At 38.4% G+C, this 16,559-nt stretch overlaps 1 protein-coding gene across 3 annotated transcripts in view; it reads right to left on the bottom strand.

Moving 5' to 3' along the window:
• Positions 1-16,559, bottom strand: part of PCSK5 (proprotein convertase subtilisin/kexin type 5) — a gene marked incomplete at both ends in the record, with an annotated part of 451,941 nt that overhangs the window by 282,633 nt on the left and 152,749 nt on the right. For all 3 annotated transcript variants that reach the window (XM_080819756.1, XM_080819754.1, XM_080819755.1), the window contains 2 exons: positions 1,026-1,198; positions 4,862-4,950. In XM_080819756.1, coding sequence (XP_080675882.1) covers positions 1,026-1,198; positions 4,862-4,950 — 262 coding nt within the window. The remainder of the gene's footprint in view (positions 1-1,025; positions 1,199-4,861; positions 4,951-16,559) is intronic.

Genomic DNA, 16,559 nt, shown 5'->3' with positions numbered 1-16,559 from the left:
TGTGACACTGGGAAGAATACACAGTTTCGGGCGCAGGGTAGGGATTGCTGGTGCTTGGTTCTAGTTTGGGCAGTGACAAGGCTTCTGGGGAGAGGCAGCATTTTAACGGAGGCTTGCTGGTGGACGAGAATGGGCTGTATAACCGTAGGGCGTAGGGATGAGGCACGGATGAGCTGGGAAAACAGTACACGGTAAAGGACAGGAAGAACCGACTACGCTTCCGTTACAGAAAACGTAAAAAGAGATGATGAAGGAAAGGGAGGATGCGGCCAGATCACGATTAAAATGCATGCTTGAAATCACCCAAGGTCTCGTTCACAAGTAAGAAACAGAAAGGAATTCTTCTGACGGAGCGCTCCTCTTTCTGTGATTACAAGTGTAGGGTGACCTTATTTTTTATCTAATGAAAATAAAATAGGATTTTTTTTAAGAGCTGTAATTTGAAGGAGAAATTTTATTACAGTAGATTACGTGGTCAGTTTTTGAGGGGAGGAGTGGTGTGTGGAATTTCTTAGTGAAATCAAGAAAAATGCTGATGGGTGAGGAGCCTGGTTAGGGAACTTGGGAGCCAGGATAACAAGAATGTTGTCCTGGGAGAGAAGTGAAACCTGGGAAGGGGGTACGAAAGGGAGAGGCCCAGAAGGGCACTGCTGGATGACCTCAACTGGAGAGATTAAGTATTTTCATCTCTCTCCCATCTCGCAGAGCTAAGAATTTATTGCTTCAAAAGCAAGATTCACATATTGATGGATACATTTCCTTTGAGCAAACCTAAGCAGCCAAATACACCTCTGTTCTTGTCAGGAGAAACTCTCTAGCTCTTAGCTCATTTGCAGAACGGATCCAACACACAATACTAAGGGTTTGTCTTAGTCCCTCTTTCTATAAACCTGTCTTCTGGCTCAGCTATGGACTCTGTCCGTTCCTCTCGACCCAAGGACTGGAACCCACATTTGCAGAGATGGTTTCCCAGGAGAACCATCACCGAAGGACAAAGTATGAGCCGAGGAGCTTTCAAAACCTACCATTCTAACGCCGTTTTCAAAGGCTTGGCGGGTGAGTGGAGCCGGTCCATCCACGGTCTTGCCATCATCATCCGGGCCCCAGCTTGCACTGTAGATATGCACGTGCTGGGGATTGAAGCTAACCGATTTCGCTTCAACCATGTCCGTGACATCTCCATCCAGCATCCGAACCCCTTCCAGACAGAAGGGAATTACCTTGAATAGAGCATTCACCATAGAACCCCCAGACAGCCCAAGACATATTCCAATTACAGCAATTGGGGGGCAAAGAATCAACGTTTAATCAACACTTAAGTGAGTACCTTCTCCCCCCTGAAAAAGATAATGCAGACTCTTCCAAAGTTTTCTTGGAGAGAAAGTAAGTTACGTCGTACGTGAGAGAGCAAAACTTCTTTTTTTGATCCATTATTCTCTTTTTTAAAGTTCCCACAATCTCTCCCTTCTCTTTATCCCTGTCTTCAGAGAGTACTTGACAGAGAGCCTCAAGCAATCCATCTTCCCTAAATGTCTCTTTATTAGGTAACTTGTGTTCATAATTGGTATAAAGCATTCTGACCTTAGCGGGCTGACAAAATTTGGACAGCTGCCAAGTTAGGTTGGTCTAATTTCCTCTCTCCTTAATATTATCTCCTAATCTGTAAGACTGATGTGAACTTAATATATTATTTCTTTGCCAAGTTATTTATAAATCAAATAATAAATGAGAATGCTCTCTGTGCATGTAACACATCAATTATGTCTCAAAGGGTTTTAACCATGTTCAGTCATTAATCTTCATTTACGTATATTCCCGCCAGACAGACGGGGATTTGTTATTAACCTTAACAGGAAAAAAATAGACACAGACACCCAAGAATAAATTACACGTCAAATGTCAGGCCCTCTCTCTGTCCTTCTATTCTGGAGACTCTGAACAACAATGAAACATCTAATTGTGAAGTAAACAAGTATCTCCTCCTTCAGCTTAAGCTACAAAGCATCCCTGAGACGCTGTATTATTTTACAATTCTGTCTTTACGGCTCAAGTTTACTCCTTAGAAAAATCTTGTTCTCTAGTGGGATTTCAAGTTTTTCTGGCCACCGACACATGGGGCTTAAATAATAAAATCCCTAATCAGGCAGCTTTGATACTAGGAGGTTTGAGGTGGGACTTCTGGTGGAAAATCAACAAATTCTTGAAAAGACTACACCTTCTTCGTGCTTTAAAAAAATGTTTAACTTTAAACTCTAAAATTTGCAAACATACAAAACAGAAGAAATGACCACGAGGCCGGAGACAGACGACACTTAACTGGTGACATTCTGCCATATTTCCGGGGGAACCTTTCTCAGCTACATGACAGATAGGTCACTATACCCTTGAATAATTACTTCCAAAAGAACAGTGGAAGTCAACACTCGGGACACATTACATTTCCTCCAAGCGCCCCTAAAGACACTGCACTTGCTTGTAATATCTCCTGACTGTCTTTTCCTTGAGACCTTTGGATTTTAAAAGCGATGTATAGACAAGTGATGTGGATCACAAGGGTAAGAATACATTACTTTAAAAATTATCAAATGGAAACTGTACTTAGAAGGCTTTTCAGCACTCTGTTTTAGGGGAGTAGAATGCCCAGCCGGATGCTCTTTGTGTGTACTGGGTCCTAAGCAGCCATTGGTTTGGTTTAATTTAACATGAATGTTCAAAATTCATCTGCACGGTTTTTACTGAAAACAAGAACTATTTTGTATGCCTCCATTTTTACTTCTTGCTATTTCAAAGGATAAAATGGAACCACAGTTGACCCTTCAACAACTCAGGGTTAGATGCGCTAACCCTCCCCCAACACCATGCAGTCAAAAATCCATGTACAACCTTGACTCCCCAAACACGTAACTACTAATAACCTACTATTGCCTGGAAGCCTTCTCGATAACATGCAACAGTTGATGAACACATATTTTATATGATATGTGCATTACAGATTATATTCTTAAAATAAAGTACGTTTGAGAAAAGAAAAGGTCATTAAGAAAATCCTACAGAGGACATAGTCCGCTTATAGTACTGTACCGTATGTACTGGGAAAAAAAATTGTATTTAAGTGGACACACGCAGTTCAAACCTGTGCTGTTTAAGGTCCAACTGTATTTTATCAGTACAAAGAAATAAATACTGGGTTGTACCAGTGCCTGAAAAAACCTAACTGGAAATTCTAAACACCAACACAGAGGAGCAGTTACACAATATTTGGGTGTAGTTTCTAGGTCACGCAATTGATGGAAGTCTGGGAAAAAAAAAAAGCTTGATGAAATCGTATCTAGAGGGTAATATTCCTTTTCTGACCAAATATTAACAAGTAATTATTTTTGTTTCCTCAAGTTTTAAGATGAAAGGCCCATTTTTCCTTATCTGACTGTAAGCCTTCATGCTTTGGGACTGGGGGGTTAATTTATAATTCAGAATGTTCCTGTTTGGGGGATGACAGAACATGGGTGAGTCACTGCCATCCGTTCATTTTCTTACTGAAGTCCTGTTTGGCGAGATCGGCAGCTTGTCTGTGATTTTGTTCCTTCAGTCCCTCAAGGTCAGTGAATGCTGGGTTAGCACGGGAGAGGGAGGACGCGGACATGGACGTGTGTTGGTGCATGTGAGGGGCTGTGTGTGTCGTGTCTGGGACAGCAAGCAGGGTTGATTAGGAGCTACCATGGTCACTGGACACTCTTGAGACTATCAAGGGTGTCCGGCACCCTCACCGTTCTTCAGGGGAAGTTTCTGTCTCCTTTCCTTAGCTCTCTCATGAACTTCCCCTTGACACACAGCAGATGCTCTCAGAGTACAACTAATAACTGGTTAGCAAGCTGCCATACTCTAAGAATTCAGTGTGAAATAAAGGACACAAAGAGGTCAAATGTAATGAGCACTGATATTCGAGGTAGTGTCAGGAACCTTTTCTTAGCACCGTTACTAAACACCCCCAATATGTCACATTATGAGAGCTTTACATTTACTCTAGGAAGGACAATTATTTTTATTTTAAATCCAACTCTATACACCACTTGGCAACAATAGTGTACTGGAAATGAAGATGTCAGTCTAGTTACCAGGAGGGTCATTCATCTGCGACACTGGTTAGGAAAACCCCCTAGGGGACACCTTCGAGCCACTAGGATCTATCGTGTCTCTTACCATGTGCCTGCGGTATCAGGTGACAGCTGACGAGGATGATTACAAATGCGAAGGAGTTTGCTTCTGTCAATGCCTACGTTGATACTCCTTTGGTCAGGTCCTTATAGTAGGCATACGTATATCTGAGTTTGTACATGTGCGTGTAATGTACATACATAATCTGGGATTAATAATGTAATGTACATACATAATCTGGGATTATTAACAACAACTCTATTGCTCTATTATGGATCTACAAAAGGAAATGATACCATTTCCCATTTTAATTTCCATTAAAAAGGAACTTTTGGTAAAACATAAGGAAAAAGGAAAAAAAATGGATTTTCTGTTCTGACATTACTTTCAGAATGTCTCTCGCCATAGAGACACTATGGGCTGGTATTAAAGGTGATCAGTTCTTTCTGACCCAGGCAGCCACTGGATAGATGGGGACAGATGTCAATGACCCCAGATTCATGACTGGGCATGTTCTTCATGCCTGTTTTAAATCAAGAAACATCTGTGCTCGCACCCCCAGAGGGGTACCGTCTCAAAAGCCCTGAACTTTATTTAATAACACAAGTGAAGATGTCATTTTTGGCAACAGTTGAACACTACTCTGCCAACGCAGCCCTGTCTTGAGCTCTGAAAGAGTTCTCCATCTACCCACGTTTGTTTCCCATACCTCCGATCTTGGCATTGAAAGCAATTCCGACCGTGCAGTGAGAGTTGTTTGCTGCGGCTGCCACTTCTCCAGCACAGCGGGTCCCGTGCCTGCAGGGAGAACACACACACGTGCTCAAGTAAGACACTCCATTCTTCCCAACTCGCAACGTCATCTCCACCAGCTGGACTCCAAAGGCGTGAAGCTTGCATCAAGCTGTGGATGTTTCTGGAACTTCTACCCAAGTAGCCCTTAGCCTGCCCACTGCCAACTTTTAATTATATTCTGTTTCGGATTCTGACTGATATATATATATATTCCTTATACCTTGATTTCCCAACCAGGAAATCTCTCTGAAAGCTAAACTTGAATACTGTGTTTCTTCGTATTCTCTAAACTTTGTATTGTCCAATATGGTAACCACCAGCCATCTGTGGCTATTGGGCACTCGAAATGCTGCTTGTGTGACCTTATCTCAACTTTAATTTTAATTAAGGAACTGGCACTCAATTCAATTATTACGAAATTTAAGAATGTCAGTATATGTGAATCTGCTTCTTACTGTAAATTTAAGTAGAGATCAAGTATCTCCGGTGAAATGTCATTTAAATACGATGTGCTGTAACTATACACTGGATTTCTATGATTTTGTATGAGAAAACAACGTGAAATAGTCCACGATACTTGTTTTATATAAATGACATGAAATCTGTTATTTAATAAAATGTATCATCAGTATTTATTTCACCTATTTCCACCACTTAAAAAATGCGGCTACTAGAAAATCAGACGCCTTTTTCTGGAAAACCTTCCTTTTATTTCTCATCACAGTGATTTTGTTCCTCAGAAAAATCCTTTTGTTGAAAGGACCCTAAGACCAACCCATGCAAGGATAGCAAAGAAGTTCCAAGTGCAAAGTACAATCTGTTTAGAAATGTTGACCTAACGCTCTGTTGAGAGGAATCCCGAGGTCTGGCTGAGCCCAGGGAAAGGAGACTAGGGCTGATGGCTACTATCTGCCCCAGATGCAGAAGAGGGTTATGAGGCATATGACAACTGCTACAGGTGTATTAGTCATTGCTAATGAAGTCTAAGGCTCAACCCTCGCCTTCATTATTAGAGATGAGGATGCTTAAGGAGCCCTGAGATGTAAGGAGATAGCGTGAAATCAGCCTAACAGTGATTAAGACTCAGGTCCCCCAAATACTATGTCATTATTTTTTATTTTACAGCATAGACTACGCTCGTCATGGGCTACGACTACCATCTGTGCAACTGTAAATGAGTTACTGCTTACAAATGGACAGGTACACACGCAAGTTCATACAACAGAGATATGGTCCGCTTAGTCCACTTACTAACGTCACGCTTATCTTCCTATGTCACTATTAGCCTGTATGTCATTTAAAAGCTATTACCCCGTCATCTTTTTTTTTTTTTAAGATTTTATTTATTTATTTGACAGAGATCACAAGTAGGCAGAGAGGCAGGCAGAGAGAGAGGAGGAAGCAGGCTCCCTGCTGAGCAGAGAGCCCGATGCGGGGCTCGATCCCAGGACCCTGGGATCATGACCCGAGCCGAAAGCAGAGGCTTTAACCCACTGAGCCACCCAGGCGCCCCCCCCCCCCGCCCATCATCTTTTAAATCGTACCCCGCCCGTAATCTATTTCTCAAGTGCTTGATTTCTGGAAATCGAACCCAGTTTTTCACTGAGAGTAACGAGGCTATGAAAAACCACCTTGAGCCTTTATATACTTTGATAACTTGGGATAGATTCTACAAGTGGAATGACTGGATCAAAGAGCACAGAAAATATTGTCAAGTTGTCAATGGAAGATTAAAGTAATAAAACCAAAGCTCAAAAAAAACCCTTGCAAGATAGATAAATGTTATTACAAAACATATTTTTATGCATGACCAAAAAAAAAAAAAAGACCATAAGCCTACTCGAATGACAATACAAAGAGTGGGGAAAATATCTGAACAGACCCATGTCTCTAAACCGCTAGGTAGGAGTTTTTTAATCTTTTCATCTTTGCCAATCTGACATGAAAAATGTTATCTCATTGCTGCTTCTCTTTTTATCCCCTCAGATTACATTTGTTATCTTTTCAAATATTTATTAGCTATTTCTAGTTCTTGCTTTGAGAATAATCGTTTATGTCTTTTGCCCCAAATTTCTTATTGTTTTCCCATCATAGCTATTGTATATACATTTCCATATGTGTTATTTGGAACACAGCAATCTTATTTATGGCCGTTTTAGGATATTCTGCACAGCAATGAATTCTGATGCACTCAATTATTTTGTCCTACTGATATCTGGTCATACCACTTTCATCATCAAAAAAAAAAAAGGTCCATTTTTAAAAGAAAAAAAAAAAAAAAGATTTCTTTTGTAAATTACAAGCTGAACTACTAATTTTACCCCTGAGCTCAGCAAGTATTTACTGTGATTCTTCATTAGTCTCTGATTACATATTACTTCATGGTGTAAGTTATTTTTTCTTTACATGTCAAATTCCCTTTATGAGTCCATTGTTCTTAAATTTCACTATATCGTTAACTAAGAAAAGTGTTATAGGATCATAAGGATCTGATTCTCATTCTCCAATTGTTATTTATGAGTCCATTATGACAAGTTTGTTCATTGTATTGTGGATTTGATATTGTTTTCTACAGTTCTGTCAATTTTTATTTTATTTAGAATGGAATGATTAAATCTTCCTAGTGAAACTATTTATGAAAATGCAGTAAAACTCTGGGATTCCTGCAGTAAAAACAAACAAAAAATTAAAGAAACCAGGCTAACAATTAAATTGTATACCTCTTTGTCCCCTTTACTATCAAACATTCTGTGTTCATATCAGTTATACCTCTCTCTCTTTTTTTTTTTTTTATTTGACACACAGAGAGAGAGAGCACAAGTAGGCAGAGCAGCAGGCAGAGGGAAAGGGAGAAGCAGGCTCCCTGCTGAGTAGGGAGCCCAATGTGGGGCTTGATCCCAGGACCCAGGGATCATGACCTGAGCCAAAGGCAGCCGCTTAACCAACTGAGCCACCCAGGTGCCCCAAATTTCTTGAGTACTTTTTTTTTTTTTAGAGAGATTTTATTTATTTATTTGAATGAGAGAGGGAGAATGGGAAAAACAGCATGAGAGGGAAGAGGTCAGAGGGAGAAGCAGGGTTGCTGCTGAGCAGGGAGCCTGATGTGGGACTCAATCCCGGGACCCTGGGATCATGACCTGAGCTGAAGGCGGTTGCTTAACCCACTGAGGCAGTTGCTTAACCCACTGAGCCACCCAGGTGCCCCTTATATCTCTTATAAATAGAATATAATTACATTTTTTTGAAGCTAGGCTACCTTTGTCTTTAACTAAAGAATAGGTCCATTTACAGAGACTAAATCCCACTGTTACATTAATGCTTACTGTAGCTATTTGCTATTTGCTTATACCTAACTTCACGAAGTCTAAAAGACATCAATATGTTTTTCAATTTTTCCCCAAACGATACAGAATAGAATGTTTTATTTATTTATTTATTTATTTATAAGACTTTATATATTTGTCAGAGAGACAGAGAGCACAAGCAGGGGGAGCACAAGGCAGGGGGAGAAGCAGGCTCCCCACTTAGCAAGAAGTCTGATGCGAGACTTGATCCCAGGACCCCGGGATCATGACCTGAGCCAAAGGCAGATGCTTAACTAATTAAATCACCCGGGTGTCCCACAGACTAGAATGTTTTAATTGTGATTACTCTTTAGCACAAGAAATCCCCATGATTATAGTTATACATTGGAATTTTTGACTTTGGAAACTAACCCATTAGTGTCATTATTTTGAATAATCAACGTTTGTTTAGATAGATATTCTTTGCTCTATTTGTTTCTTTAGTTATAACTCTTTCTAGGATCATGGATTTTTTTTTTTTCTTAAGAATATTGTATAAATGCGTCCATCAGGGAGTCTCTTGGTGGCCTTAGAAAATGACTTTATTTTACTGTTGTTTTTGAAAAATAATTTTACTGGGCATAGCAATCTAGACTAATGGCCCTTCAAAAATGCCATTCCACTGTCTTCAAGCTTCTATTGTTTCTGATGAGAAATCAGCCATCTCGGCGTTCTAGTTCTCTCTGGGCACTTTTCAGATCTTCTGTTTGTCTTTTCTACTCTGCAGGTTCATCAAGACACTGAATGTTTGAATTTTTAAAAATTCTTTCTTAGAATTCCTAGACCTGTGATTTAATGCTTAAATCATCAAGTCTCAGCTGCTACCTTTGAAAGCTATCTTAATCTTCCATTTCACCTTCAGATTTCTCATAGCTTTCTCTCTCTAGGCTGCTCTCCCCGTAATCTGCTCAGTTCTGTATTTCACTTATATTCAGCCATGCCTAACCTGCTATTTAGCCCATCACTGCATTATTCATGTTGAGTGTTATATGTTTTATTTACTTTTTTTTTTGAAGTTCTTTTTCAAACCCACCTGGTTAATTTGAATAGTTTCTTTAAAAAAAAAAACTGTTCAATTCTATGTACTGAAACATACATTTCTTGATATATATGAATTATATGTAATAATTCTCAAACATTCAATCTACTTCTGCTCTTTTTGCTGCTGGATTGTTTTCATGGTGATGTTTTCCCCATGTGGTGGGTGAATGGTCCATTTAGGTGGTCATGTTGTTTGCTTTGATCTTTGTGAATTCTTTGAGGCTGGACTGGATGATGCATCAAGGGTTCTGTTTTATGCAAGTGTTTTCTCACTTCACTGCCATCCTTGTGCTTTTAAAAATCCAGCTCCAGGCTGGCTGGGTTTAGCTGATCACTCTGGAAAATTCCTAGTGTCCACCTATCGCCTACACCCTTTACAGACCTGAGCTTTCACAGAGAAATACTCTGTGTGGCCCATTAGCCCAACCATACATAAAAAATTCTTTAATATTTTCCCAGGAGTTTTATATGTACTACAGTTGGGAAGATTTAATTAAATATCTTTTCTACCATAATATTTTTAAAACGTAAGAAGTAACTTGGCTCTGTATTCCTAAAATTCAATAAAACCCTGCAGTTATTATGTGCATCATTAATGTATGGTGAATTCTCCTATGTGAAGAGAAAGAGTGACTATTTCCTTATAAAAACATTTCTTGCAAAGATTTCTGTATATCGCTCTATATCATGACCAATGATGAACCATCTTTGGGAAACAGGGGAGTTATCACTCTACCACTGATGTATATATTTTAAATATCACTTAACTAATAGACTGTAACATGCTATAATTGAGTGTCCAAATTGCTAATTCAACTACATTTAAACAGCCCACTCTGCTCAGATGACAATGATCATTACCCCAAGTACTAGTCACCTATTTCTGTACCTTAGTAGGATTCAGTGTTTTGATGGATTTAAAACAGATCATAGAACAATGGATATCATCAAGACCTGTTCAAGAGTAGGAACAAGATTCAATTTCTTCCTTAAAGAATAAGGGTGGTCAGCATTAAGTATATTCATGATGTCCATTAATTATAAAAGTCACAAAAATAGACAAACGTCTTTGCTTCAGATGTATTTTTCTTCAGAGACAATAGAGGATGAGCATTTAGAGTATTTTCAGTGTAAGTAGGACCATTTCAGTAGATCTTAGTCCAAAAAATGATAGGCTCATTCTATTACATTCTGACCTACATGCACCTGGATAGGAATTTACTAGCCAACTTCTACGTTAACACCTCTTGGAAAATTAGTTAGCTGTTTAGCTTCTTTGTATATGTTTATGCTACTGCTAAGACACATTCTTTTCTGAGACCCCCAGAATATAACCCAATGATAATAAATTATAATGGATATTTAGACAAGTGGCAAAGTAAGTTAGACATTATTAGAAAAAAAAAAAAAAAAGGAGATGCTCACAAACTAGGAAGTGAAAAATGCATCCCTTCTCCAATTCTCTTAAGCATATTGTTATTGCTGCCGGGCTCTAGTAAGTCACAAAATGCTCTTTCACATAATTTTTACTTGAATAAACTGTTTTGGTTCTTAAAGAGCATCTTGACTGACAGATCATGAGAGTCCTTGTTCTACCATTCCACGTCTTCTTATCCATTACATGATCTGTTCCCAACAATAAACCACTGCAATTAAAGATCTTAGAAGTTTTACCCAGGCTCTGTGATTGAAAACAAGGAAAATGAGATCAGAGAGTACCTGCTCATTCATTTCCATAATATTGTGAACTCATACAAGTGAAGTGAGTACAGAATATGAATTCGTAGTTGACCCCAAAATACTGCCTACATGTATTCTCTTGCTTTCTCCTAGCCCCAGACTAGTCACAAAGTCCCATTGTTTTGTGAACTTTGTTTCTTCTGTATAAATGAGTGGGGATGAAAATACTAACGTACTTGAGCTTTACTGTAGTTGGGAAGATGCAAGTCAGCTCAGCAATGAATCTGAGACATCAGGACACATGGAAAAGGTCTACCCCTACGTTGCTACCTCATTGCTTGCAAGTCAGAATTACACTTGTCTGAATCAAGCAACAACAAGTTGGAGAAAGACTATTTTTTTTTTTTTTTGAAAGACTTTCTATTCCATTTCCTTCTTGAAACAAACATCTTCAGCTGTTCATGGATTCGGTCTACCCCCTCACTGAATAGAAAATCCCTTTTGACATCTGGTGTGCCCATTCTCTTTGGCGTATTTTGGTTTGGTTTAAATCAGAATGAAAACTTTCCATTTCAAAGACTCCCTTAGAAAGCGAGAGCGAGAAATAATGATGTATTTGACGTGTTCTCCAAACTATCACTTCGAACTAATGTTTCTGACGGCTCACATCGTTCTTGGTAATATTCCCACCCTGTGTTTACATCACGCCATCCATTTCTAAGTATTTGAACATCAATGGATTCTCACCTCAACCCTCTGAAGCAAAATGGGTATCACTTCTCTAGTTTGACAAATGAGAAAATTCCAGCAGTCAGATGGGGACTGGAAGGTACAAAACATGGCAGGGCAAAGACTAGATCCAGCTCTCCTGAATCCTTATGTGAGGTCTTTTCATGGTTCCAGCAAAAGTCACAAGGGCCCATGGTCCTGCCTTTGAATAGCTGCCAAGATTTCATGACTTCTTTGCCGGCTCCCCGACTTATTCCATGCCATAGTGGCGACTTTATTCCTTCGTTACTATTGATGACAGGATATTTGACAGTATATTTTATAGAATCTCCCTAATAAATTATTCACCTTGAGTGAGAAGGAGGAAATGCCAGGAATCTTAAAAATGAAAACTTAAGAAGAATGGAAAAGAGCTGAAAACAGATTATGGCCCTGTCTTCAGCAAAAAGCTTTACTAAAGCTCACAAAACATGTTAGAAAAAAAAAAAAAAGAAAAGGTAAATTAAAACTTTTAAAAAGTAAAAAAGAAATCATCCATTCCACTTTTTGGTGATGGGTTTTTGTGAGACAATTAAAATCCTAGCTTCTGATGTGACTACAATTACATGCAGTCCCTGAGGCTTCCATAATATTACTTTTTTTTTTTTTTTAAATACAAGGAAGGAATTCAGAAAAACTCATTCAAAGTAACTCCTAAGGGCTGAATGTTTGTGGCCATCCCCACCCTCCATTCATATGTTGAAACCCTAATCCCAGTATGATGGTCTCTGGAGCTGGGGCCTTGGGGAGGCTTTTAGGTCACACAGGTGGAGGCCTCATGATAGGATTACAAACAGCAGAGAACAAACTTCCTTTCTTTCTCTCCATCCTGTGTGCACACATTGCAAGCAGAGAGAGAGCCCTCCCTGGAAACTGAATCTTGGACTGTCCAGCTTCCAGAACTGTGAAAAATAAGTATTTACTGTTTCAGCCACCCCCTTTATGGGACTCCATTATCACAGCTTCAACTAAGACAATAACCAATAGCTATATAAAACAAGATATTCAGAGACACTCTGATTGCCTAATACTGGAAGAATCTTCAGCATAAACTTTAAACTATCACAGCCTTTATACTTAGCTAGAGACATTGTGAATCTTCCTCTCAGTCTTCAAGAAGAGATACACAATATTTAAAGAAATTAATAAAAGTTAGCATTCATCAACTGTTCCAAAGTTGGAACAGATATGTTGTGGGCAAGAGAATAAAAAATATATAATATTAACTAGTAATAGGCCACTACTAAAAGGCATCAGATATATCACAGGTCAGTGACCAGCAAAGGATTTTAAAAAGCAGATTTTTTTGAGAGGTTTAAAAGTACTGTTAGTTTGACACATACACACACAGGCACACATCAAGTACACACAGAAACTGGTGAAATCTGAACATGGTCTGCAGAGTGTATTAATGCCAATTTCTTGGTTTTGGTATTTCACTGTCATTGCGTAACTTGTCATCAGTGGGGGAATCTAGATGAAGGGTATGGGGGTCTTGTACTATTTTTGCAACCTCTTGAGATTTGTAATCTTTTTAAAGTTAAAAATGATTGTAGGTCTGAAGAATCTATAGTTATCTGAAATACTGGCTATAATTCAAGATGGGTATTTTAGAACACAAAATATTGACGACAAAATAAATAAAACCCTAGGGGTCAGTATACTGCCTTTTTAACATTTTTTTAGATTTTTCATAAATTTTTAAAATTATTTCATTTTTTTAAATTGAAGTATAAGTAACACAATGTTATACTAGTTTCAGGTGTACAAAATAATGCTTTAACAATTCTAGACATTTCTCTGAGCTCACGATAAGTGCACTCTTAATCCTTTTCATTTATTTCATTCATTCCCACTCCCCTTCTGGCAACCATGTTTGTTCTCCAGATTTAAGTCTATTGTCTCTTTTTCCTTTGTTCTTTTGTTTCTTAAAGTACATACATGAGTGAAATCATATGGTATTTGTCTTTCTCTGATTTATTTCACTTAGCATAATACCCTCTAGGTCCAACCATATTGTTGCAAAGAGTAAGATTTCTTTCTTTTTTATGGCTGAATAGAATTCCATTGTGTGTGTGTGTGTGTGTACCACATCTTCATCCATCCATCTATTGATGGATCCCTTAGGTTGCTTCCATATCTTGGCTATTATAAATAATACTGCAATAAACACAGTGGTGTTTGTAACCTTTTGAGTTCGTGTTTTACTTTCTTTGGCTAAATACCCAGCAGCGAAATCACTGGATCATACGGTAATTTCATTGTTAATTTTTAACAACCACCATAATGTCTTCCACAGTGGCTGCACCTGTTTGCATTCCCACCAACAGAGCACAAGGGTTCCTTTTTCTCTACACCCTCGCCAACATTTGCTGTTCCTTGTCTTTTTGATTTTAGCCATTCTGACAGGTGTGAGGGGATGTCACACTGTGGTTTTGATTTGCATTTCCCTGATGATTGGTGACGTTGAGCATCTTTTCATGTGTGCATTGGCCATCTGTATGCCTTCTTTGGAGAAATGTCTATTTAGGTCCTCGATTTTTTTCAGGTTATTTGTTTATTGGTATTAAGTTCTTTACATATTTTGGATATGAACCCCTTATCAGATATATCACTTGCAAATATCTTCTCCCATTCAGTAAATTGCCTTGTCATTTTGTTGGTGGTTTCCTTTGCTGTGCAAAAGCTTTTTGCCTTGGTGTGGTCTCAATGTTTATTTTTACTTTGGTTTCTCTTGCCTTAGGAGACATAGCTAGAAAAATGTTGCTAAGGCCAATGTCAAAGAAATTACTATGTTTTCTTCTAGGAAGTTTATGGTTTGAGGATACACATTTAGGTCTTTAATCCATTTTGAGTTTATTCATGTTTATAGTGTGAGAAAATGGTCCAGTTTTCCTACCACCATTTGTTGAAAACACTGTCTTCTCCCCATCTTCTATTCTTTCCTCTTTTGTTGTAGATTAATTGACCATATAAGCATTGGTTTATTATTTCTGGGCTCTCTATTCTGTTCCACTGATCTCTATTTTTGTGCCAATACCATGCTCTTTTGATTACTACAGCCTTGTAGTGTATCTTGAAATTTGGGACTGCGATATCTCCAGCTTTGTTGTTCTTTCTCAAGAGTGCTTTGGCTACTTAGGGACTTTTGTGGTCCCATATAAATTCTAGAACCATTTGCTCCAGTTCTGTGAAAAACGTTGGTATTCTCATAGGGATTGCTTGAGATCTGTAAATCGCTTTGGGCTGTATGAACCTTTTAACAACACAGGTTCTTCCAATCTACAAGTATGGCGTATCTTTCCATTGGTTTGTGTCATCTTCAAATTTCTTTCATTAGTTTTTTATCATTTTCAGAGTACAGGTCTTTTATCTCCTTATTTAAGTTTACTCTTAGCTATTTTATTATTTTTGGTACAATTATAAATTGTTTTCTTAATTTCTTTTTCTATCCCCTTCGTTATTAGCACATATAAATGAAACAGATTTCTCTATATTACTTTTGTGTTCTGAGACTTTACTGAATTCATTTATCAGTTCTAGTATTTACTGGCAGAGTCTCCAGAATTTTCTCTATAGAGAATCATGTCATCAGCAGATAGTGAAACTTTTATGTCTTCCTTTGCAGTTTAGATATTTACTTACTGTTCTTGTCAATGTGCAGTTTTAAAAGTGTTCTCTTACCTCTGCCACGTCCCCTCTTCTTTACCCTCTTCCAGCCTAGACCTTTGATGACTTTTCTTTCCCCCTCCTCCTTCTGTCTGCCCCAGCCTAGGAAAATAGCTTATTCATTACTACCTGAATTCATTGTTAAGTATGGTAGCCTATATATCAAAGAGAAAATAGCTTGGTTTATCAAAAAATCTAGTTTGTTACCTCACTTCTGCTGCTTTCTCAAATACAATGTTGCGTGGACTGAAGTCCACTAAAGCCCAGGACAAGCACATACAAGTGTACGTATATAGTCCTGACCAAGATCTCAGAGCACGTCCGTATTAGCATAACTCTCTTCCTACCCTTATCTTAAAGATCAACACCATCATCAAAGCCATTGGGTATGAGAGATCCTTGTTGATGAAATCTACTAATTATGAGGGAATGAGGCCCTTTTTCTTGGCTCACTGGTTCTCTATAGATTTACCTAGCATGCTTTTCAGTTCTTTTTTTTTATTTTAATGATTAGTTTTTCCTGCCATACATGAAATTATTTCTAAGAATTCAGATTGTCTGTGCTTATTTATACTCCCCGGTGATTGCGTGCTGCTATTTCTCCCCCACTGGGTCTATTAAGAGCTGACAACCCTACTCTCCAAGCTCTCTGACTTCTACGAGAGGGTTCTGTTTACTGTCTGAAACTCAGATCTACTAGTTTTCACTCTATGTAGTTAGAACTTTGGGAACAGCTTGCTCTCATTTTCTACCACAAATGGAAGACTGCAAAAACTGTCTCCCTTACCCTTTGACTATGAATAGACAGAAATTAGTCATTCCTGCTGATTCATTTTAGGTTTGTTCTCAGTGAGCATGGAGTCAAGTCTTTTCTCTTCCAAGTTCATAAATGTGGATCTGCTTCCAACTCTTCCTCAGAACCAGAGGGTACAATGTGATGCTGATCTTTTTCACTGGACATCTGTCTGCTTTCCTGGGTTAAGTACTACCTATAATTCTGGAAAACAGAACTGTAACATGTTCTTTTTATGAAAAGAATAAACTGTCAAGAATGTTTTCTTGAAAATTATCAAAGTACCTCCCAAGAAAGATTCTAGTTAAGAATATTAG

Source organism: Martes martes (assembly GCF_963455335.1).
Source record: "Martes martes genome assembly, chromosome: 12".
NCBI classification, from domain to species: Eukaryota; Metazoa; Chordata; class Mammalia; order Carnivora; family Mustelidae; genus Martes; species Martes martes.
Note: the sequence above shows the minus strand (reverse complement) of the source record. Positions and strands in the feature narration are given on the sequence as shown.